The sequence below is a fragment of the Spinacia oleracea genome, chromosome 5 (genome assembly GCF_020520425.1).
Source record: "Spinacia oleracea cultivar Varoflay chromosome 5, BTI_SOV_V1, whole genome shotgun sequence".
Lineage (NCBI taxonomy): Eukaryota > Viridiplantae > Streptophyta > Magnoliopsida > Caryophyllales > Amaranthaceae > Spinacia > Spinacia oleracea.
In genome coordinates, this window is record NC_079491.1 from 21,668,289 (window position 1) to 21,694,787 (window position 26,499).

Here is a 26,499-nt window from a genome sequence, read left to right on the forward strand (position 1 = left end):
CCTATTTTTATACATTATCCCCAGACTCACCTCAAACTCACCTAACTCTTAAAATAATATTTTATGTATATATCTATTTTTTTTTGGGGTACATTTTCTAAATTATATTGAAACTATGTTTTCTTATATACAAACAAAGTAGACCGGATCAACATGCGGGTCGGGCCGGGTTCGGGTCGGGCCGAGGGCATAAAAATGTGTCCATTGTGTCGGCCGAGCGGGCCGGCCAAGCTTCGGGCCAATTTTGTATGCCCAAAACCCGCTATTTCGGGCCAAAAATAGCGGGCTTTTCGGACCAATTTCGGGCCAGGCCAAATTTATAACTAAAATTTTGTTTTGCGTTGTCCAAAGCCCGCAAGTTTTTTTTAAAAATCGGGACGAAATCTTCTGCCCAAAACCCTGGTAATTTTTAGACCGGGTCGGGCCGACCCGGACCCATGTTGATCAGCTCTAAAACAAAGCAATTTATAATTCGAGAAAAAAATGAAAAAAAGCAGAAAATGTTAATTTCGAAATTGACATATATTCCGTACAAATTAGAAACAATAATACAACATATTAAATTCAAAAGAGAACATAAATTTAAAGGCAAATGAAACAAAATAATACATAAACCATCAATAATTTAATTGGGTGAAATAAGATAAATTAAGTTAGATGATGTAGCATGATTTGATTGGAGGAAGAAAAAAGTGGAGTCTTAAGTGAGTCTTGAGTGAGTCTTGAATTTTCAAACTCACTTCAAGACTTGGGGTAGTCTTTTACCACATTGTCCGAAGATTTAGGCTTGAGACTCACCTCAACACTCCTTTCAAAACTAGGGATAAACTCACCCTTATCCAAAATATTACTCCCTCCGTTCCTAAATGATGTATCCGTTTGGAAAAGGGTGGTGTTTTTAAGAAAATTGGAATCTTAATTTGTATTGGTATAAGTGTAATGATTGAGTGTAAGAAAAATGATTGTATATAAGAGATTATAATAAAAAAAGAAGAGAGAAAATAATAAAGAAATAAGATAAGAGAGAGAAGTGATAATGATGGGTGATAAAGGAGGTGAGAGAGTGGGTATATGGGGAAGGGAAAAGAATTAAATAATAGGGGTGGGGAAATTTAGGTGGGGAATCTTTAGGTATTTTGGTAATTAGATAGAAATATAATGGTATTTTAGGATAAAATGTATGTCCAAAAATAGAAATGGATACAACACAAGAAAACACTTAAAATAGAAACGGATAAATTATTTAGTAAGGGAGGGAGTACAATGCATACTCCCTTTAGGTAAAAGTCACTCAAGATCCAAAATTCCAGTCCATGGTGATTCATTTAATAATAATAATTTGTTATTGATTACAAGGGGTAACAGAGTTGGTGTTAAAAGAAAGCATAAAGGCCCTTTTTATTTTCTCACTCTCCATTCACTCTCCACTCTTCGAAATCAATTGAGTACTGCACTCGTCTGCAACGACCCCCTGCAAAAACAAAAGAGAAACACACACAAATTAAAAATAAAAATCCAGGAGAAGCGGCAGTGCGATTGATTAAGGGGGGCTCCTCCAGCCGTATTCGTGCTTAGCTTTCTGCAAAATATTGGTACCGCATTTAACCTTGCTTCTTAAAGTAACTCCTTCTATTCTTTCTTTAATCTTCCGTAAACCCCGTTGTTTTATTTATTTTATATTTAATTATCAAACCCAATTTGCCATTTTCTTAGACTGCAATTTCAGCTGCTGTAATAATTGTCCTATTAATTGTTGCTTTCCTTTAACACTTTTAAAGAGAGAGGACAAAGGAGAAGACGAAGAAGAAGAACAAAAGAAAGAGAAGTCATTCCAGCGTGCGAGAGTGACATTTCGATACAAGGTATGAATTATTCTTCCTCTTTTTTTGATATTTTTTTTTTTTATTTTGTGTATTTCGATCTGTGCTTTCGTTTTCGATCGTCATAATTTCTGGTTCGGATGCAGATCTAGCCTAGTCATCAAAAACAAAAATGGTGACAGAGAAGCAGGGCGAGGAAGCAATTGTGTCGTCAAACTTGAACGAAAATGATCAAGGTAACAACCTGGATACTAAGGAAGGAGAAGATGATCACTCCATGTTTGGGCTAAAGAGTTTCCTCTGGCATGGTGGTTCCGTTTGGGATGCCTGGTTTAGTTGCGCTTCCAATCAAGTAAGTCTGTCGGCATTCGATATTATTGTTAACGGAATAAACATTTTAAGATTGGGAGTTTAATTTGGTTAATTATTATTATGCATATCAGGTGGCACAAGTGCTGCTAACATTGCCATACTCGTTCTCGCAATTAGGGATGCTATCGGGAATATTACTTCAGATATTTTATGGATTTATGGGTAGCTGGACGGCTTACCTTATCAGTGTTCTCTATGTTGAATATCGAAGTCGGAAGGAGAAAGAAGGTGTCAACTTCAAAAATCATGTCATCCAGGTATTGTGTTTGTCCCCATTCTTTCTCATTATTCACTCAACTTCACTCTTTATTATTATGGCTCACTTTGATTTGCCGGAAAATATTTTAATGGTTAGGAAATGCAAATTTGTCAAAAATTACATTGTAAAATTATGATTTTACCTTGTAAGACTTTTATATAATACTACCTCCGTTTTGAAAAGATCTTTACGATTACTATTTGCACGGACTCCAATGCAATATTTAGCTAGTAATATATCCAATTTCGTATGTGAAAAATTTATAAAGAATTGATATTCTAAAAATACATCCCGAGACCAATCTAACAATATCTTATATGTAACGTTTTGATGTATATAATGGTGAGAATTTACGGTCAAAGTTTTTATACTTTGGACACATTTTTCAAAGCGTAAAGAACTTTCTGAAACGGAGTTAGTAAGACGCTGACAGTTCGAGTTTACTATACTGGGTATATCTCACGAGGAAAGATAATTAAATGGCATGTGAGATATTATGGTGAATTCAATCACGGAATTCTGATTTAACGTTCAAATTTTTTACAAAAACACAGTGTATGTAGACAAATTTGCCTTGAACAAAATACAATTGTAAGATAATTTTCCATAACAGGAAATTTTCCGGAAAATATTTTACATCCCAAAATAAATATATTTGGTTACTTTGTATGTGCAGTGGTTTGAAGTGCTGGATGGATTATTGGGACCCTATTGGAAAGTAGTGGGTCTAGCCTTCAATGTTATTTTCCTGTGCTTCGGGTCAGTTATTCAGCTCATTGCCTGTGCAAGGTTAGATCTCTCCGAACTTATTTAATTCTAAATTGAGTTTATTTATATCCAGAAACAATTTTTTGTTATCTGGGATAGAAAAACAAAAACTAAGTGATGATGATGATTAAGGGGGAACAAAGTTTTTGGCTGATACTTGTTTGAAAATTGGAAATATTATGACAGTAACATATACTATATCAATGACCATTTGGACAAACGCACATGGACATACATATTCGGAGCATGCTGTGCTACAACTGTGTTCATCCCCTCTTTCCATAACTATCGTCTTTGGTCTTTTCTTGGCCTTGGCATGACCACTTACACGGCTTGGTATATGGCCATTGCTTCTCTTGTCAATGGGCAGGTATTCCATCTTATACACTATTTTATCCATTTTTCGATTTCATATACGACTTTAAATCTTCTATGTACCTCTCTTGTTTGTCAAACGTAGAAGGTTTTGACTCTAAAGTGATACCCCTCCGTATTTATTTGAAGGATACACTTAGCCGGGCACGAGTATTAAGAAAAAGAATTGAATGAAATAAAACAAGTGGGGTTAGATAGATATTTTAATAAGTAAAACAAGTGGGGACCATGTCATTTTAGGGGTGGGAGGTGGGGGTAGGTGTAGATAGATTAATTAATTAGATGATGGGGTTGATAAGTTACTAAAAATAGCAAGTGTATCTCTTAAATAAATACGGAGCGAGTACATAAATTGTGAAATTAGAGGATTTTGACTCAAATATATGAGTCTAAATCTTATGTTCCACAATTCATGTATCATTTGTGTGTCGGTTCTTTTTATTGTATTAATGTTATTTTGAAGTATTAAAATAAAAGCAATTGACTATTTACAAATAAAAATCAATAAGAAGTGGTGCATAAATCGTGGGAGTGGGATAGAAAATTTGGAGTCTGTGTATACGGTAAGTAGGTAATGACTGAAGCAGGATTGGTTTGTAAATTAGTAAACGAAACAATTGGACATTAATCAATTGCTCCATATATTGTAACTTTTCCCGCCATAAAGTAGGAGATTTGACTAACCACTCTCCGTTTTCTTATACTTGATGCTTTTATTTATGGAGCACAAGCTTTGACTAGTTTCGTATGAAATTGAATATAACACTTTGGAAATTCGACCAAAATTGAAATAAAAATCAATATTTGTGGAAGAGGCAATATTAGAAAGGATAATTTAATAGCTTTTGCTTTAGTATGTAACGATATTTATATATGTTAATGTCATTGTTGCAGGTTGAAGGGGTAACACATTCCGGACCAACGAAATTAGTGTTGTATTTTACGGGAGCCACTAACATATTGTATACCTTTGGTGGACATGCTGTCACAGTGTAAGATTTCTTTTATCCCTCACCCTACCGATTATTAAATGTTTTATCTAGAGTTAATGAACCTGTCTTGTGATATCATACTCGTATTTGGTGTTGTATTTATTTCGTAATGTTCAGAAAGTTTATCACACCATATAAAAATGTAGGAAAATTGCATAACATAAAAAATAATGATCTGAACGGGGTTTCGTGTTCGGATTAATTTAGTGTCATATCGTGCTTTCTCTACATAATTTTGTGTCAGTATTGTATCGGTTTCAGTGGTATTAACCTACAAATTCTCAAGTGTATTTGGGTGTACCGTATATTCAAGGGTATTTTCATTCGCATGAACGACATCTCTCGTACTTTTCCCTCATATAATATACATACATAAAAGTATGAGAGCACAATGTATACCAGAATACACGGGTATACCAAGATGTACAATATTCACCGTACACCCGGGTATATATAATGTTGTTCGTGTTACCGACTCTAGTTTTATCCAATGGCTTTGCTCACCATCAATTTCTTGTATTTACGCGCCTTCACATTGCAGCCTTTGCCGCTCATCTCATAATTCGAGGGTCCTATTATTAAATTATCAACATCCCTATCTACCTAAAAACTTGTGGTGGATTTAGTACAAATTTTGAGTAACAAATTTCTAAGTGAATATTTTTTGTGGGATAGAGGAAATATAGATCTCAATCTTTGAACAAGAGAATTTTGTGCTTTTCTAGTACGACTATTTTTTTTTTGTGATATCCTTTTCTTTAGAGTTGGTAAAAAGTTTAAACCCACCCATTTTCGAAAGTCAGCTCCACATCTTTTTATTATAATGATGAACTGCACTAATCGACAGGAGCATTCTTCTTAGATATTCTCGGGATTAAATTCCTATTTTTAGGCTCTGTTACATACAACTGAATTTGATCGAAGTTAACCTATCTATATACTAATATGAACTTATATTAACTTATTTTTGCTGAAATAAGTCAAAATAGTTTAAGTAAGTTGAAACAATCAAACAGACCCTTATTAGCACAAGAGACCCATATAAGTGTACTAGTTTAGGGCCCGTGCACGCACGGCTACTACTAAAATAATTTATTATTTTAATAGTAACTAAAAGACTTGTGATATTAGGAAAACATGAAAGTAAAAAGGATATATGAAAAAGTATAAATTCAAAGTTGTGTAAAAAAAATATTAAAATGAACTAAATTTGCATATTACTATACAAACTTAAAAATTATAGTCGTTTACTTGTATGTAGAACGATCTAACAACGTTAACTAAACCCGAATGACTCAAAACTAATTTTCGAAAAGACCCGAGCATAGCCGTGTTAGTCAAATACAACATATTTTGAATTGAGTAAAATCTTGATAAATAAACTTATATGTTAGTCTACTTACCATGTATTATATTATTAATAGTAGACTAACATTAGAAGTTCATTTATCAATATTTTTTATATTTCTTATCAGATTAAAAAGTTATAATAATACATAAATAAAATTATATCACACTACAAGAAATTGTACTATTAACGACGGGAAATCCCGTCGCGAAAGGCCAATAATCGTTGATTAACGACGGGATTTCCTGTCGCGAACCCGTCATAAAAGGGGCAGTCGTTAATAGAAAATCCCGTTGTAAACCCGTCGTAAAAGACATTTGCCACGGTTATTCCCGTCATTGTTTGGTTGTTAGCCCCGTCGCAAAAGGCTTTTGCGACGGGATTTTTGACCCGTCGTAATTAGGTTGTCATTAAAGATAAAAATTCTTGTAGTGTCATAAAGGAAAAAATAATATTGATTTAGCTTTCCTCCAATAATATATTATGCAGTACACATCTATGGTGATTAAAATATATTATCTTAGTTTACTAAAAAAAAGCGTAATGTAATTTATTTATTTTAAAGTAAAAAAATAAAAAAATTTGGCGGGAAAAAATCGCACCAGGAAATGACACGTGTCATTCCTGGTGTCTCTTTTAGTATATAGTAATAGATTCCGAATTAGATCATTTTTTCTAAATTTAGTAAGTGAAACTTAAAATTTCCATATTACCATTAATAATGATCCAAGTCAAATTGTGTGTAAGATGCATCCAAATCTTGTTCCAAGAATCCGATGTAACAAGAATAATTAATTTAATCAATTGGAAGGAATATAATAACATTTGTTTAGTGATCGAGTGGGAATTATTTGAAAAGCTCTTAATTAGATTGATGCCAATTGTATTTATTGTGTTGATCATAATTGATTGTATTTATCGTGTTGATCATTGGACTAATTGTATTTTATCATTGGAGTAATTATATAATTAATTATGGTTAATGATTGGGATTATGTAGGGAAATAATGCATGCCATGTGGAAACCCCAAAAATTCAAGTACATTTATCTGCTGGCCACACTATATGTATTCACACTAACACTACCGTCTGCTGCGGCTGTCTACTGGGCGTTTGGTGATGAACTTCTCAACCATTCAAATGCTTTCTCTCTCCTCCCTAAGTCTCGTTTCCGTGACGCCGCCGTTATACTCATGCTCATCCATCAGGTTCACCACCTTTCTTTTACCATCGTTTTATGATCCTCTAACCATATGGACTATTATATTAGACGTGTCGTATCGTATTTGTGTTTGTTGGAGTATTATGTTTATTTTGTAAAATATAGGATAATTTTATTATGACAAGTTGATCAAAACGAGTTAGGTTTCGGGTGGTTTTGTATCGTATTGTTATGTCGGGTAAAAAATCCGCCAATTTAGCATTCACAAATTCTTATTTATAATGGGTGTACAATAAATATTGTACATCGGAGTAAAAGTTGACTCAAAATGCTTAAAAGTTACATTTATATATGTAAAAGTTATCTATTTTTTAATGATAAATTTTTTCATTTGAATTAAAATTATTTCTTCAAAATCACTAATAATGTATAAATTAATCATTTAACCCTTTAAAATGTTTATCTATCAACTTTTTAATTTTATAATATAAAAGTTACAGAAAAATAGGTTAAAGTTACAAAAAAACTGCATAAAAGTTATCTTGGTGTACAATAAATTTATTGTACACCTTGTGCGCGCAAGATCTTTTGTTTAACATTTTCCCTAATTTAATGTCAAAAGAATAATTTAGTATAAATAAACCTTTAAGACTATGAATTTGGAGTCAAAAGAATTTTGTCAAACCTCATCTACCAAGAATTTATTTGTAAAAGAGTTTAAGTTATGTCATGGGACAACTAAAGTTGAATACTTTAAAAAAAAAAATACAAAGTATATTTAGTGAAGAAGAAGATAATAATTAAAAAAAATGTGAACTCGTTTGCTTCCTTGATTCCAGTTCTTTGTCTGATTAATAAATTTTAATGTCATTTATTAATATCCAATGGGTGTAGCATGTTTTAAAATATATAATCACTTGTTACTTTTGGAAACCAATGTAATCATGAGTAACTCCTTAATCTCCTACTTATGCCTTTTCATTCGCATCAAAGAATAAGTTTTAGATCTAATATATTTTAATAGATAAGTTTAAATAATGTCTAATAAGTTTGAATAGATTTAGTATGTACGATCCTATTATGATAAATGTTTAAATTTAGCTATGCTTATATTAAAGTTCAAATCGATGTTAATAGTTTGAAGTAATTAACAATCAAAATGTTAGAAAATGTAAATAGATTTGTGGAAATGATCTAATAAAATTTGTTGGGTAATTTGGGCAGTTCATTACATTTGGGTTTGCTTGTACACCATTATACTTCATATGGGAGAAATTGATTGGAATGCATGACACAAAGAGTATATGCTTAAGAGCTCTAGCAAGGCTACCAGTTGTGATACCAATATGGTTCTTAGCCATCATATTCCCCTTCTTTGGGCCCATCAATTCTGCTGTGGGTGCCCTCTTGGTTAGCTTCACTGTCTATATCATCCCAGCTCTTGCCCATATGCTCACTTATAAAGACGCCTCCGCTCGAAAGGTATCATCTCATCTTCCTTGACGTTTCTTGTTCAAATTACATTATCAACGTAGTATTCATTGTATTTTGTTATCTGTATATCTTAGTTGGTTAGTACGGAGTAGTTACTTTCCCGTATTATTTTTTTTATCAAAAAGGTATATACATACACGATACGGGCACCGTACAAGTAAATGGGCCCGGGCCCATCAAGTGTATGAATAAGTGATAGATAATATCATTAAAGAATGGGGAAGTGGAATGAGCTGTGGGGGGTGACCCGCTTTAGTTGGGGATTCTTATTCTTATGTTCCCTAACTCCAACAGTGCTTTGATTGGGCATTTAATGTCCTGTGAATTTGTAGAATTACAAAGGGATAGAAGGACATGTGAAGTCAAAACTCTAAGATATGAGAAGATAGGAATGATAATAATAATTTTAGGGATGGCATGGCAAATGGGCTGGGCGGGCGGGTCTGTCATTTTCATTTAGTTATTATTACTCTCCTAGACTCCTACTAGTCATATCCAGATGACCACTTTGGTCTCATATCTTTAGTGAGCTGCCATTATCAACTCTTTCCTACGGAGTATTATATATACGGAGTACCTATTTATTTTCACCTCATAACCCCCTAATGATTTACTACATGCCCCCTCTTCCAAATTCACACAAAATTACGCGTCGATTGCAGTTTTTTAAGGTTAAGTGTTACGGAGTAATTAATAATATTTCTATTTTGACTTCTTATATTCAACCCGGCCTTTGTCGCTACCTATATCACTGTAGTTTTATGGTGGTAATTGTGAAAATTGCCTAGTATTGTTTGAGAGTGATAATTATTTAGTTTTCTTTGATTTACTTCACATTGTCAGCCAAAATTTGTTTTCTACTAAACATTTTCTAAATTTAAAGGGATACCCAAAAAAAATATGGGACAATCATTTAGGTATGGAGGGAGTATTTAAAATCGGTATTAGTATTTAAAAAATATGGGACAATCATTTAGGTACTCGGTACTCTATTAACTTCTTGAAAATTGCTTTCTAAGTGTAGCAATATCTTATTCAAGTACCAAAAATCAGCTTTTTTCTAGTCAAAAGTTTGGCAAAGTCTACCAACCCTAATGTTACACTTGTCACCACTTTCATTTGTTATGAATTTAGTTTTTTATTTTTATTTTAATATCGGTTTAATCATACATCAAACGAAATGAATTCACAAAGCAGTTCGCTTATATTATTATTATTATTATTATTATTATTATTATTATTATTATTATTAATGCAGAATGCAGCAGAGAAGCCTCCAAAGTACTTCCCAAGTTGGGCAGCAATGTATGTAGTGAATATGTTTATAGTAGTGTGGGTATTGGTAGTAGGATTTGGTTTTGGAGGATGGGCTAGCATGACCAACTTTATAAGGCAGGTTGATACATTCGGACTCTTTGCTAAGTGCTACCAGTGCAAACCACCTCCACTGCATCCCTCCAACGCTACTTCGCTTCATTGATCAACCTCTGGAATCCGATCCGATCCGATCCGATCCGATCCCTATCCAATCCGTGCACCGCTCTCGGACGTGGTACTCAAACAAGCAGATAACTGGGCTAAACCCTTCTGCATTTTGATTTTGTACCATGCATATGCATACATAGGGAAAAACCTAGTAGCACTATTTTGTCTACTATAACAATGCATTATTATGCTTTGCTTTTTTACTTTTTATCCTTTACTCCTTTTAGGAATAAGGATTTCTTATTTATTTTACAGAATTAGATATCATTTATGGAGTAAGTGTGTTAAAGAATATTTAGTTTGATTTTTTATTTTCTACTAAAAACAAGAATAGAATTAGTGGTAAATGATGTTGGAAATGTAAGTTATTATCATTATTTATTAATTAATAGCAAGTGATGTTTTTAGTTTCCTTTTAGTACGTTGTTTATTTATTTTGTTACGGATAATTTATAAGGGTAATACAAAGTATAAATTGGAAGAATTTCAAATCTACTTCGTAATACATATCATTCGTAATACATATCTTATACGGACATACACTCAATATTATTAATAAGTTAAAACCTCATCCTTTTAGTTGTTTATTAAAATGTCCTAAACTTTTGGAATGTCATGATTACAAACCATGTTAGTAAAAAGGATCTTCCATTAATAAAATATCTTCCATGTTCTAATTTTTATTTTAAACTTGTGTAAAAAAAATTAAAAAAAGGTTCTGTGGAGTAACATGATTTGATCTTAGAGTGAGGGTATGAACATGGAGTCTTAATGATCTTATTTGCCCTTAGTTGTATTTTTGGTTAAAGAAGAACAAAAGATGGGTGGAAGTGAATTGCGGCGGGACCCTTGTCCTTGTTAACCACATCACATGGCTTGCACGTTAGCCTTCATACACTCTTGGATCACATGCTATTCATAACTCCATTTTGTGCTATCAAAAAAAAAAAAAACACTCTATTTTGTGTGCTTAATATTTACGAAAGATTTTTAATTTTTCACTTCAACACAAACTTCATAAGATAATTTCTTGTTCTTTGCATTATTTGATTTGGGATACCTCATATATATGCACCATAATGGCTAATTTTGCTACAAATGAGCCACAATTTATAAGTACAATATAAATTATAAATGGAGGAATGAAATATCTTTTTGGGTGATGATATAGGTCACAAGTTGTGATAGCTACATGTCGGATTGAAATTGTATATTAGGCGTCACGTAGGCTTGCGTCATCAAAAAGATCAATGTAATACTTTTACTATGAAAATATATAAACAAAATAGTCGATACAAAGAAGGAAAAACATATCTATTATATTTATAATAAAATTATAATATTGAGATTTTCCTACATTTTTTTGTAACATGTATAATAGGTTATAAGTCAAATGCTATTCATAAGTCATAACTCCATTTTGTGTGCTTAATATTTACGAAAGTTTTTTAATTTTTCACCTCAGCACAAACTTCATAAGATAATTTCTTGTTCTTTGCATTATTTGATTTGGGGATACCTCATAAATATGCACCATAATGGCTAATTTTGCTACAAATGAGCCACAATTCATAAGTACAATACAAATTATAAATGGAGGAATGAAATGTTTTTTTGGTGATGATAAATGTCACAAGTTGTGATAACTACATGCTGGATTCTAAATGATATATATAGGCGTCACGTAGGCCTTGTGTCATCAAAAATATCAATGCAATACTTTCACTATGAAAATATATAAACAAAATAGTCCATACAAGGAAGCAAACAAATATTTATTATATTTATAATAAATTAGAATATTAAACTTTTTTGTAACATGTATAATATGTTGTATAAGTTAAATATTTTAGTTTCCAATTATCTTCATGACACATAAGGTCTTAAGCATATCATGTCCTCATTTGACATGATTTAAATATCGCAAGTTGCAACCTTTATCATTTTCGTATTTTTTTTTTTGGCCTAAGTGAAAATAAGGTTATAAGAACGTGTATTTTATTAGAAATGTGAATTATTTAAGATAATTTCTTCTTCTTTCCATTATTTGGTTTGGGAGTACCTTATGAATATGCATCACGGTTGCTAGTTTTTTTACGAATGAGCCACAATTTACAAGGACATTACAAATTGTAAATGGAAGAATGGAGATCCGAACCTGTTATCGTTTTTCGAAAATGATAAAAGTCTCAATTTGCGACCTTTAAATCGTGTCACTATTATGATATATCATGCTTATGTGTCATTAACGTAATTGGAAACTAAAATATTTAACTTATATAACTATTATACATGTTACAAAAAAAAGGAAAATGTTAATATTCAAATTTATTTATAAATTATAAATATAATAAATATTTGTTTTCTTCTTTGTGTCGACTATCTTATTTACATATCTATACCTAGTATTTAAAAAGCAAAACCATAGATGTTTAGATGACATGTGGTATCCCCTTTTTTCATTCATCCTTTGACATGTGGCATCCCTTTTTTCATCCATCATTTATTTTTTCAATTGTTTCTCATGTTTATATTTTACAACTCTAGCACCTCTTTCACGTACTTCATCTTCTCCATTCAATTTTAATTCATATAACATTATTCAATTTTTTCCACTCCATCTCTTTCTTTTTCACTATTATTAATTCACCTATAATTTAATTTTATATATTCTTTTAACCTTCAAATTTCCCACCTCTCTTAAATCATGTATTTCTACTCAAATACAAGCCCTCCAAAAATTAGAATTTTAAAAGACAGTTCAATAACCACCAAGAACGGGCTCAAGAGCTAGTTTTCATAGTAAAAATATTGCAATGATAGTAAAATATTTTGATGATGCATGACCTACGTGGCGCCTATATGTACATTTAGAATCCGACACATAGGATTGCGACAGCTAAATGTTGTCGCAACTTACGACCTTTATCATCACCCATCTTTTTTTGCCTAAGTGAAAATATGTGTTATAACTAATGCAAAAAGAATAAAGAACGTAATAAGGAACGCAGAGAATTTAACGTGGTTCACTAACAATGTGTTAGCTACGTCCACAGGCAGAGGGGAGGAAAGCTTTATTGATCTTGAGGAGTACAGATTACAGAATACAACTAGGTTATGACCTAGAGAGTTTATATAGTACTCTCTGGATAGATGCGAAAAGCCCAGAAAATAGGCCCAAAACAGATAACCCTAGTCCAGAATAACAGATACCGTGCTGGGGCGTTGCAGTAAGGGGCTTGACCGATTCAAGGCATTATTCTAACAATATGGTTACAATTTTTTTGGTGTACTACCCGGTTCACCCTTAGGGCTAATCCGTTTTCGGAGCGAGTTCTGAGTGGATAGGTTTCAGTCCCCTCCCAATTGTTACTGCGGGGGATCGAACACGGGGTCCTCCCTACCAAGTTCAGCCTCAATCACCACTGAACCAGTAGTCAATTAGTGAAATATGGTTACAATGTACTACGTATATTTGTATCAAAGGTTAAATAGATGATGCCCAAAGGTGGGCGAAATAAAAACAGAAATCAGATTTGTTAAGCTTGCTTACAAATTAAACAAACCCATGATATGCTGCTCTTTGACCTATAAGTTAGTCAATTATTTTAAATTAATAGATCAGATATTCAAATTAGTCATTTTAAATTAATTGATTAGTTTTGATAACCTATAAAGTCTGGGGTCTGGATCCTCTGAAGTTGAAGAAAAACTCTACAAAATAGAGTTGAGAAGATCTTAACCCTTTATTATAATTAGCGGTTGAGATTTATCCCATTAATTCAAAAAATAAAAAAAGAAATAAAAAAGTAAATAAAGAAACAACGAGAGTACGTGCTTGGTGCCTTGGTGGCTTGCAGGGCGGATAATGTACCCCAATGCTCAATTTTTTAAAGAAACTGTAAACTTAAGAGACCAGTTATTCTACTAAAAAATTAATACAACAAAGAAATAAGAAATCGGGTACGTAGACGGTCAAATTCTTAAAAACACTAAGAGATCAGTAACCGGAGAAATCAAGTGTTTAAATCTATGGATGAGATCATGAGAGACCATCTATTGCTTTAAATTTTTGTTTAAAAACTAAGAGACCGGTTAAGAGTATAAGCAATAGAGGTTGCCCACAACAATACATTAAGTTATCTCTCTTCCACATCACTTAATTACTGTTATGTGTCACCTCTTTTTATTTTACGACAATGGAGAAGTTACCCACCACTCTCAAGTAGTAGAAAAACCCAAAAATAGGTGACAAGTGTCACTTTCTGCTTGAACCACATGAAATTATGCTTGCTTCCCATTGGAACATGGTGCGTGGGCTGAGGATGTAAGTGACCCGACAGTTACTACAGCCCATCCCGTGAGCAAGTTAAGAGTCAACATTTACAATGGTGAGTTTACTCACAAAGACAAGAGGGTGTTGGGAGTAACCACAAACTCACAATTGCTCATTTATAACTCATTCCACTACTTGCAAATAAGTTGCAATAGATACCAATTACCATTTTAAGAAAATTCCTACTCCACATATATTAAATTAGGAAAATTTATCCATTACTACTAGGGTTTAGAAGGTTTTCAATTACTACCTAAGTTGTTAAAAATTGTCAGTTACTACCTACATTTCTAATAGTTGATTCAATTATTACCTTAGTGCAAAATAGTCTACTAATAACATCATAATTAACACTTAATTGTAATTTAATCATTTTAATTAATAAAAAAAATTAAAAGCCAAAAAAATTATTCTCAAAATTACCCAAATTAAAAATTCCAAAACATCAATTTTTTTTTTGTTTGAATTTTTTTTTCGAGAATGATCATTTTGGATCTTTTTTTAAAAAAAATTGGGTAATTTCGTGAAAAAAACTCCCAAAATTATTTTTGGTAGTTTCGGGAACTTTTTTTTAATTTTAAGTAATTCCAAGTAACTTTAGAATTTAAATTTGGGATTTTTTTTAGTATTCTAATTCTTATTAAATGACTAAAATGAATAAATTATAATTAAGGGTTAATTATAATGCCATTAGTGAACTAAGGTAGCAATTGACATCAATTGTTAGAAAGGTAGGTAGTAATAAGTAACAACCTAAGTAATAATTGACAACTCACTAACAAGTAACAATCTAGGTAATAATTGACATACAATTTATGATTATTCAAGCTAATTAAAATTGTTAGTTTGTTACGTGTATGTTTTAGCATATACTCCCTCTATATTATATTAAGTGATACAGTTTGGCCGAAACGGATTTTAGAAGGTTAAGTTGATTTTATTAAAATAAAATGAAAGTGGGGGTAGAAGATTATTATTTATTGTAATAAATTGATAGTGGTGAATAATTTATTGTGGAAAATATAGGATGTGAGATGTGTGAGGACCTTTGAAGAGAAAGAAATATTAATATTATTGTGAGTGGGGACTAGGGACCATGACATACCAAAAATAGATAGTGTAACATTTATCAAAATACGACCGAATAAGGAATAATCGCCTCCCATACTTTAGTGGGAAGTAGTGAAATTTTTTCATGGAATAATCACCTCCCATACTTTTTTAAAATCATCAAACTAAACAACTCATTTCATCCTTAAAAGACTGTCTCATTGCAATTTTTTGAGTCAAACTTTGAAAACTTTAACAATGAATTCCCATTAGCGTATAAGAAATAATATAGTCATGTGGAGTCTTGTTAGATTCATTTCAATATATATTTTTGAAATATCAATTTTTTATAATTTTTACGCGTGTGGAATTAGAGTTATTTAAGTTTTAAGCCGTGTCTTGAAAAACGTGGAAAATCAAATGGAATATTATTAAAAGAAGTTAAAAATCTAGAGCAAACGTTTAAAATCTAACCCATTGTCAATATTTTGGCTTCCAATAAAAATGTTTCCAAACTAGAACTTCCGTAGCAATAATGAAAATACAATCTATCGTAAACCACGAGATGGCCTAATAACCGGTGCAGTTTCCACTATTATTTGGCAAGCAAGACATTCAAATCAAATTCTTGATCCATCTAAATCATTGCCCAAACAAAGCCGGAGAAAATCAAGTTCAATTATATTCACAAGTTCGTGTAGTTTTTTTTTTTTAAGTCACAATTGGCAAATGATGCAACCGGGACACAAATTATAAGGTACACCTGGTTGTATGTAATTCTACATGCAACCGGGTTAAAATCACATATTTTTACGGCTTAAAAGTGCATTTACATACTTAAAAAGCACATTAACGATTTAAAAGCACATACTTATATATTTTTCATTTTCTTGTACTTGCAAAACTTTGCTTTTCATCTGTAACAATGTGCTTTAAAACTGTAAAAAGTGCTTTTAATTTGTAAATATGTGCTTTTAAACTATAAAAATATATTTTTGAGGGGTTAAAAGTATAAAATGAACTGGTTGCACGTAAAACTACATGCAACTGGGTGTACCTTTTACCAATTGAAATCTTAGTCTTGCGTACTAGCCACAGAATTTTAACCAACTAAACTAGTTCAAAATATTAAACTGTGATTAGAGGTTCTATAATTACGTTCACAGTTTAGGCCGGCCTGCTCGTGGTTTACGACACATTGTATATAGATTTTTAGGAGATTAGGGGAAACTCTAGAAATAGCCATCCTTTCTTATGTGCATCTCCTAAGTAACGGTGATCACTGATCAGTTCAAGTGTGGATATCACGGGCAAGCAAAAGTAGCCGAGTTTAGGTAAAACATTACTTTGTCAACATTCTGATATGTAAATATAAAGCAGAAGCGGTTTGCTGAAACAATTTATATTGATGAATTTAATCAGCCATTCTGATATGATTCAGAAGAAATACAAGAATACAAAGGTTGTATTTGGGGTTTGACATTATCCCCATCAAATTGTAACCTGTAATTGCGTTCACAGTTTATGTAAGCTCTTCTCCTACATTTACTTTGTTACCACCTTAGCTTTTATTTGCATGCCATGTATGAAAATAGCAGGTCTTGCAAACTGCGACAGAAAGGCTTTGTTTTTCTTAACGAGTTCCCAGACAATGCTAAAAAAGAATATCGGCAAATCTTCAACTTAAGATGATTCGAAATTCCTCACGGCCTTCTTCGCCTGCCAAAGTGGAAGAGATGTTCATTATGATGAACTAAAATGCAAAAATAAAATTTGTTCCAAGTTTTATCCCATGATGACATCCACAAGCTTTCTCTACCCTTTCTTAACAATGTTTGTCAAGTACTTCGGAGACACAACCCTCACAACGCCCCTATGTATTTTCATTATTTGCAAAAGTTACTTCTCACTTAGTACCCTCACAATGCCCCTACATATTTTCATTATTTGCAAAAGTTACTTCTCACTTAGTACTTCTCAATTCTCCCATGCAGCTATTTTCTCCTATATAATCATATTGATTTCCTTTTTCCATCAAGGAGGTTAATTCACTTGATAGAGTATCCTTTTAGTTCTACCATACTTCTGAACATACCTAATTCAACTATATATGGATATTATTCTACTAATCTGAAAAGCGCACACAGCAACCACACTATAAACATTGATAAAGTATTAGATCATCAATAAAGCTTATAGAAATTATCATTATACTTCAAACTCATACCTGTTCCAAAGTCAAGAACATGATGACATTCCATGATCCAAGGCGTCCAAAATTTGGAACAAAACCCTTGTAAAATGCAAGAGGACCCTGCAAGATATAGAGAGATTAAAAAGTGAAGCATCTCCCATTTATCCAGTGTAACCACTGTGAGATGGGATACAGGTATAGTGTGTGTGTGTGTGTGTGGGGGGGGGGGGGGGGGGGGGGGGGTGGATGGGTAAGGGGGAGAGCCTTCCCTCTTCATATCCTTTATTATGAATTAAGATATCTAAGGACATGATACAGTACTAAAAAAAGCTAGGGCAAAATTGCTCAAAAATCCAATTTATTAAACAGAAGGTAACAACTTCCCAGGTGATGCTAGAGCATTTATAGCAAGTCTTAAACAGACTTCAATTATCCTTAAACTTCCTCACGTAGCTTCAAATAAAGAAAAAGGATAGTTTTTGTTTTTTGAATTCTAGTTAGGTTGATTTTTGTTGTCCTTCGTGCACTTTATAGGCTTGAGTTGACTGAGTATTATTTGAGGCACAGATTACATGGCACATTGGCCATTATCTTTGCTCATTGGCTCATCTGGAGAGCATGAGCAAAAATGAGTGTGGACACACCATTATAGCAAAGTTGATATGTTCATTGCGATTATAAATGCAAGATGTGTTAGACATATTTATCATAGAAAAAATGCAAGATGTACTGTATCTAAATGCAGGTATAATGGACATTCTTGGATCCCATATGGTTAAAAAAAGTTAGGTGTAACTAGGTTATTTGTGCAAGGGTCAACTTGCATCAGCAATATCTCGTTCAGTACTCATCTTTTAAAGGTTAGTCCACTGGCATACAAAGTTATGTTAGAGAGCTTTCCAACAATGGATTAGAGACCGAAATCAACCAAAAGAATGGACCACAAACTGAACTTGGAAATTTTTTATTAGACTGGATCATAAAGGAAAACAAAATTAAAGGAGTTCGGAAACGACGGAATACAGTTTTTTCCTTCTCTTTGTTGAACTTTGTGATTTGTTTATATTTACTTAGCTGCTTACATATTAATAAAAAATTAGAGTACTAAATTTATTGATGGAGTGATGAACACCTACCAACTTCTAAGTTTTGTGCTTGCAACTTATCAAAAGATACTGAATAAACTTTTTGGCACCTAATTACCAACAAAGATTACCAGAACAGTAGAAAAAATTTGTGAGAAGAGAATTTTATTTTTCGTTAGATGCAGCATTGCCCTTTCTCCACTATCCTGGTTTTTCATATTCACTTAAAATCTCAACAAATTAGTATTGGTAGGTTTCCAAATAAAGACACAAGTAAATTATAGAATTTGTTGCACCGTTTTAAATCTTGGGTACAGCAGTAAGTGAGATAAAAGCCGCAGACTCAATTTTGCGGGCAATGAATAGGTTAACAGTTCAGACAGCCAGCCGGTGCGGTGAGCTCAAGTGCAGCTCGTTGCGGTGACTCCCGAAACCAAAACATTATCTGATTCAAACTGGGAAATTTAGGGCCTGGACCAGACCATAACCCAAGCTCCGGAAAATAAGTTATGATACCTAACCATAATCTTCAAATCCGGGTTTGTTCTGGAATCTAGGTCCAAGTTTCTGGTCTGGCAGGATTCTAATCATTCGACAAGCCTACCAGAGAAATAAGACAGACAAGGTAGTTTGAAATTGAAATTTCGACGGCAGTGCAATGACGACGTACAATTACTAGCTAATTAGGTAAGTACACTTGATGACAATGGAATGATGTAAGAACCTGCACTGTGCCCAATGCAACCGCCAACCGCGTTTTTTTGTCGTGATTGGTTTTTGGTGGATATTGTATATAGAGTTTAGATTGCTCTTCTTGCACCTTTTGTTCATTAATCTTTAGTAGAAACTGTAAACCATTGTTCTTTCATTGTTCCTGATTTGCCCTACATGAAAACCCATTGTTTTTCTTTTTGAATCTGAAATTTTAGTAAGATTATTGACGTTGGCAATTTGGCATCCCACCTTTTCTTTATGTATATTACTTGTGCAACATAAACATGACCATGAAAACTATTATACTAAAAGATGATACATGTATATGTAGAATAAGCATTATCAAAGTAATCATTTTAGTTTCCCAAAAAAATCAATTTTTTAGGGCATGCTTGGATTGAAGGTAATGCATTAAGGGGAGTAATAAAAGTCGAACAAAAAAAAATTAAAGTGAGAAGAGGTGGTTGTAAGGAGGTGAAGTAATGCAAGTGTGATGAAAAAGAGGAAGGGGAAAACCATTATCCTCATATGGAGGTCTGGAGGATAATTGTTCAGAAAACTATTGCTCCAGATACGAGGGTAATAATTCCTTCATCCTTCTCTCTTCCTCATATCAACAACACCTTATTCCTCTACCACCACCTCATCCCGTTAATCACAATCTCTACTCACCTTATTTTTTCTTAGTTTGACATTAATTTACCCCCTCAAATGCATTCATCTTAATCCACACATGCCCTTAGTATCCTCCAAATGATATCATTTGGTCATCAATTTCAAGGAAGAGGTGGAAGAGAAAGACATTAAGAGAGCTTTAAAAAAAGAGGATTATCAACATACATCATTTTTCAAGGTCTTCATAAAACAATCAAGTGTACCCTTGTATGCAGAAGAATCTCCCATCATTCTGGATTTGACCTGCAATAAATACATCAAGCATTAAATTCAAAATCACACAATTAGTAACAGCAATACAGCATGCAGGCTTCATGCCAAACAAAGGTAGAATCTAAACTGGTTTGTTTACTTTATTATTCTATTAAGATACTAGGTAACATTTACGACCAAAAGTTAATATCTTCAATCTACTGTAGCAATACAATGATAACAAACCTCCACAAAATTAACGCCCTTTTTAATGGGAATGGTAATTAAAAATAATTCCTTCTTTTTTTCTCATAAATGGTTTTTCTAAAGGCTCTTAGCTTGACAGTATAAGTGGAATTAGTGGGAATCAAGTTATCCTTGTTAGTTGATATGTATATAACGAATCAACCTTTTTCACTTTCCACTATACTAACACACAATTATTGTCAATTACAACTCACTATTTACATTTAAAGGTATGTCTAGTAAATAGATTTCATGTGCAAATTGCAGGGAGCTGATTTTGCAGATTCCGGGCATTAGAGTGGAGCACGGGGGAAGAACGGCAAACAAGGTTGCAGATTTCTTAGCAAAAATGTGTAGAACTAACTCGGATCATAGCTACAATAGACTTATTCTTGAACAAGTCCCTGACTTTGTTATGGCTGTAATATTGGAGGATAAACCTCCCTGACTGTTTTCGACTTTTCGTAGTAATGTAATTTAAACGCCTTGCTTGGATTAAAACGAAATTAAATAAGATTTCATGCGAGTCTTTTTTGAAATGAATCTGCAACATTTTCGAACTTAGCAATTCATTTACATTGCAACATTTTGTCAATCTATTAATATCTTCCAAAATACTTAAACTAGTCGTTCAAGGGAGAAAAAACAAGCTAAACATTCCATTCAAAATACTTTCACAAATATAATTTCGTCCCTTGGCAATTTAAGGCCCTTCTCATTGTGTTGCAAATTTAACTAGCTATCTGAGTCTAACAAGATGTTTGACACTATTGGTTAGTTGGTCACTATTGGAGTGAAGAATTCACTTAATTTCAAATTATTTGACAGAGGGATCCATTTACTTAGCAACTTCATACCAAATGTTTTGTATGTTTTTGATGGACCAACACTCCAAGAGTATAGTACATACTCCTTTCTTCTCCAAAACATGCCACAACCCACAAGGGTATCCTGATTGCCTAGCAATGCCATCTATTCACCCCGTTCTCTATGTTGCGTTGGATATATGGCCATACAGAAAGGATCAGTTAAGGAATGGGGTAATTAGGAAGAAAGTCTTTGTTACATCGATGGAGAAGAAGACAAGGGGAAATCGACAAAGGTGGTTTCGCCACATAAAACGGAGACCAAATGATGTGTCGGTTAGAAGAGTGGCAAACATATGGAATTGCAAGGGGTTGGGGAAGACCAAAACAAACTTGGAATAGGGTGACTGAGAGTGATATGAGTTTATCGGGGATTAACGAAAATATGGCGTCAAATAAGGCGGTTTGGATGGAGATAATATATGTCGACGACTCAACCTGACTTCTTAATGTATTTTCCTGTTCAAACTTCTTTTCCTTAAATAGTTTTGTTAACATTTTATGGTTCTACATTAAACCGACCTTGTTTTCTTGTTCCTATTTTTCATGTCTCATGACCCTCACCTTCACTTTCTGTATTTTACGTATGCACTCTCTTTAACATCTCACCTTCACTTTCTGAATTTTAGGTAAGACGGTTCCTTATAACGGATCATGTTAGCAGGCACCAAATCATTTTGGGACTCGGACTTTGCCGCTTTGTTGGTGGTGGTGGTGGCGGCGGATTTTTTTGTGCATTTTGTGTGGCTTTTGACGCATAAAGAGAGTGATATTCATCACCTTGAAGTGGATTTCTTAGCGTTTTTTTGAATGACTATTATACTAGGTGGATATGACTCCCAATTTTTGGATGCAAAACTAGGTTAAATCTAGGAAACTTGGGGTATTGCTTCTATCTTTAAGAAGCAAGGATTATAGTAGCATCCTAGCATGTCCTTGAACTGGTTAATAAATGTAGCTTTGACCTTGCCCGTACATAATTCATCTTCTCAAGTTCGTAAATATCCCATCAGCTACATTTTGACCTTAATCTCCTCTCCTAAATATCAAGCTCAAAATAAGAATTGTGATAAGATATTCATAACAAATGGACTGAAAAAAACAAATTGAATGCTCGAAACAACAATGAAAACAACAAGGGCTTACCTTTCGGACATGGTTATTGAGGATTTTATTGAAATTAAATGCATAGCATTTGTTTTGAAAAGATAAGGCTTTTCTTGGGCCTCATCTAGAGTTCTTTCGGTTAAGAATAAAGGCTCAAGTTAAACATATGCATTCGGACACCACAATTCCCCGAACTACATGCTAAACTTCTACCTTTCAGCACTTTTTTTATTTTTAGTCATCAGACCAGAACTAGCAGGTTCACATAAAACCTTTCCAAAATTCTTAGAAAATGATTCTGTAGGATGGTTGTACATATAAAAAAGAAAAAAAAAATGATGTGTATCATCATATCAAAAATCTTATTATGACAAACATAGAGTTCTGAAACAATCCTAGTGTCTGAAGAGAATTTTCCTACTTTTCTTTCCAGTTTCCACATTGTGAGAAGCACTCCCTACAAAAGAAAGGAAGGCCTCTTTTACTTTATGCCTCAGCTTACATCAACATTGAGCGAACCTGCTAAAGCTGCTAGCTCTGATTCACTTAACTTCTATTGAAAAACCTCAGAGAATTATGGAAATCGCATACATTCAATTTTGTAGGTCTTACCCGGTTACATACTAAGATTAACAATTAATGTTTGTTCCTCTTTAAGTTCTCTATTTTCCTATTGAGGGGAAATCAGGGGATGGTTGTGGAACTCTCATATAGCCCTTAAAAAAACAATAGAACTCTGCACATATTTCCTGAATTTTTCCTCTTGTAAACCAAAACAGGGGACTTAGTTTCAACAGTTCTTTGATCAATCGGCTCTGACACTAGACTGTTCCTGCTTCACATTCCGTCTCATCCTAATGAATGGCTCGTTCAATTCGCCTTCCCCACATCCGCTTTTGTCAACTCACAACCCAAGATGCTGGCAAAGTACTATTTCTACAACCTATTTAACTTTTTCAAGCGAAAAAAATATACTTTGAAATAATCAACCAAAATATTCAAATCAATGACCACTAATAACTATAAATATCTAGAAAACCCCTAATTTAAGCCACTATACTAATATTCAGCTGTCCCTTCCCAGTCATTAGTAAATTGATGCTAGTTTTACATCTATACTAATATTTAATAGCAGGAAAATTTACAAGAAATTTGGAGTGCCACGTGTCCCTCCTTTAAAACATCTTCCCGTTTTATTTTCTTTAAATTTTACACCCCTTCCTTCTCCAATTTCGTGTCTCTTCACCACCAAAAAAAATCATGCACTTTCACCTCCAATAAATCTCATGACCCTGCATCTTTTAGTTTTTCTATTAATTTCAAGTAATATACCAATTCATATTTCTACGTTCATTGTTTTCTTAGTGAAACACGACATGAAATGCATTTACTTTTTTTCTATAACTGAAAAATTAAAACTCACTTTTTAAACATAACAAGAGTCGTGCACGGGGTCAAAACTAGACAACAATTCATTACCAATCTTTGGGAATTGGGACTATGCTAAAAATACAACCATGCATAATGCTAATGGCAGGACCTCAACAAGACTCGAGAAACCAGGATTGCTCTGAAAAGTTAAAGACAAACCACATCAACAGGTGAGCCAATGCAGACAGCAACAAATCCCGCTCCAAGACCAGATAGCAAATGGGTGACAACATTGTCTGTGAATCCAGGTATCTTCAAAATGGACTGCAATTAAAAAAAATATGGGTCAGTAAACCATATAAAGTTATTGAGAATAGAAAATTGTTCAGAAACATAACTAGTGAGCTAGAGTCCTATTTCACCTGCTTCACTTGATCATAACTAGCCAGTTCAGCAGCGTTTATAATAGCATTACGCGCTACATTTGGCCCAAGACCAGTCCATAAGGCCCTTAGTCCTTCCTGAAACACCACAGGATTAACCAGCCAGGAGTGAGAAATTAGGAATTAAATCAAACAAACCAAATGTTCTGATGTAGAAATAATTAGGCAAGAACCTGCTTGACTATAGTTGAGTAGGCATTTAATGCTCCAGAGTAGCGCCTAGGCACACCAGGTGCCAATTTCCCCTCAGATTGAAGGCGGACTTTTACAAGATCAGTTGGGTTAGCAATCATGATTCCCAAAGCACCTGTAATAGAATCAAACATCTTAGCGACTTAGCCCCTCAATGTATTGAACAAAAATAAACACATCATGACATATATCTTTTCAGTTTCTTCTTTACCCTCCCATAAGCTGACACTTTGAGTATCTTATCTCGGCATAAAACTAATAATTTAGGTTTTGTTCCTCACCGGTAGTAAGTCCAGCAAGTATCTTCTTGGACAAGGGAACATCACCAACGTGGTCTTTACCCACATATAATGTCTTAACCTGTACAAATAGCAACACTACAGTTACACTTATTCGATGGATGTCACGCAGCTTTTAGGGTTAATCAGGAAAATTTACTAAAACTCACAGGATCATACAATCCAATCCTTAGACCACCGAACAGGCATTGACGATGCAATCCTGGCACAATTCCTTTCCAGAGTGCCGCTACACCTTCTTCTCTGCCAATAGTCGCCACTGTACCTAACATACCTCTATATTTTGGTAAAGCTGCTGCATCTCCAACTGCTTTCTTCTGGAGCTGCAGCCTGACTTTAGCAGTGTCCAAAGGGATGGTGCATACCTGCATTACCCCCAAAGGTAAAGTTCCACAACTAAAAAGTAAAGATTCAACATGTGTGCAGGAAACAAGCGTTGGAACAATGTTCATTAATCACCTTTCGTTATATGCACTCATTGTCATTACAATTCTGAACCTAAATTATGGGATCTCTGATATTTTAACTAATTAACATAAGATTCTTCATCTTAGCAAAATGACAGATATGGAAGGACCATGATCATCACTACCTTCTTCATTTTCAACCATTCTCTTTCTAAATTCTAGCCATACATCAATTTTTAACTACATACATGTTAATATGCTATATGCTATGTCCATTTCAACAAATTAGGAAAAGTCAAGATACAAAAATCTTAAGCAAAAAACTACATAAATCAAACAAAATGTCTCTATCAACTAAGAGTAGTTATCTGGGTGGATCCAAATCCTAAAAATAAAATCTTTAATTATTAGTTCAATTTTTTATTTCTGATCTTCCTGCAACAACCATCAAATCGACAGAATTGCGGGATAAATTATTTTAAAAAAAAACTAAAATTAATTCGATAAAAAACAACATGACAACGCTCAAATTTTGCATAATAAAAAAAACAACAAAATGCGAAAACTCGAAGCATAAATTTAAGCAGTGTATAAACTATAGATCACCTCAGCAACACAAGCTGCGAAAGCACTGCTAGCTAATGTACCATGGAAGGAGATGTTGGACTTCTGATCGGCCGGTGGAGACATTGAAAAAGCAGTGACAAAGAAAGTTTAATGGCGATTAAGAGAAGAAAGGGGGCGAAAATTGAAAGGAAAAGAATTAGGGTTAATTCGAATTGGAGAGGGAAAGAATTTAATGTGAAAGAGTAAGAGAAATGGGAAACTTAATTAAGTTTGGGATGAGCGCTACACTATGGCAATTGGCACTGACGCTGTTCTGCTTCAGCAGCAGGGCGGCTCCACGTGAGCAGCGAATTTTTAAAGTCATTCCTTCTCGCGGAAACTTGTCCATCTATTTCGAATTGAATACGAATATTTGAAAAATAAATAAGACATGATGTAAAAGGAGACAATTTTTTTATGGTACAACTTGTACGTGTAGTAAAAGCTAGCAAAAGGAGAGGAGAACAAAGATTTTCGCAAAAGCTACATATGCCCATTACTCGAGAGTGATGGATAGCTCAGTTGGTTAAAACTTCTATCCCGGACCATTACTCCATTAGCCATTAGGTATTAGGTATGTAGATCATTCATACTAAGGGTGGTTGGAATCGAATCAATAATTATACCGAGTATACATAATC

The 26,499-nt window shown here is 33.6% G+C and overlaps 2 protein-coding genes across 2 annotated transcripts; one reads left to right on the forward strand and one right to left on the reverse strand.

Annotated features, from left to right (window-relative positions):
- Window positions 1-1,256: 1,256 nt before the first annotated feature.
- Window positions 1,257-10,493, forward strand: LOC110793790 (auxin transporter-like protein 4). The gene is made up of 10 exons (XM_021998688.2): window positions 1,257-1,592; window positions 1,779-1,862; window positions 1,967-2,172; window positions 2,264-2,449; window positions 3,128-3,240; window positions 3,406-3,589; window positions 4,489-4,586; window positions 6,935-7,142; window positions 8,321-8,578; window positions 9,849-10,493. Exons 3-10 carry the CDS (start codon window positions 1,993-1,995, stop codon window positions 10,068-10,070), a joined length of 1,449 nt encoding a protein of 482 aa, XP_021854380.1. The 5' UTR covers window positions 1,257-1,592; window positions 1,779-1,862; window positions 1,967-1,992; the 3' UTR covers window positions 10,071-10,493.
- A 6,354-nt stretch (window positions 10,494-16,847) lies between these two features.
- On the reverse strand, window positions 16,848-26,175 carry LOC110793791 (mitochondrial uncoupling protein 1). The gene is made up of 9 exons (XM_021998689.2): window positions 25,859-26,175; window positions 24,995-25,210; window positions 24,828-24,906; window positions 24,528-24,661; window positions 24,334-24,432; window positions 24,131-24,235; window positions 20,295-20,372; window positions 17,689-17,775; window positions 16,848-17,180 (listed from the first exon to the last, which is right to left on the reverse strand). Exons 1-9 carry the CDS (start codon window positions 25,940-25,942, stop codon window positions 17,145-17,147), a joined length of 918 nt encoding a protein of 305 aa, XP_021854381.1. The 5' UTR covers window positions 25,943-26,175; the 3' UTR covers window positions 16,848-17,144.
- Between the last annotated feature and the right edge of the window lie 324 nt (window positions 26,176-26,499).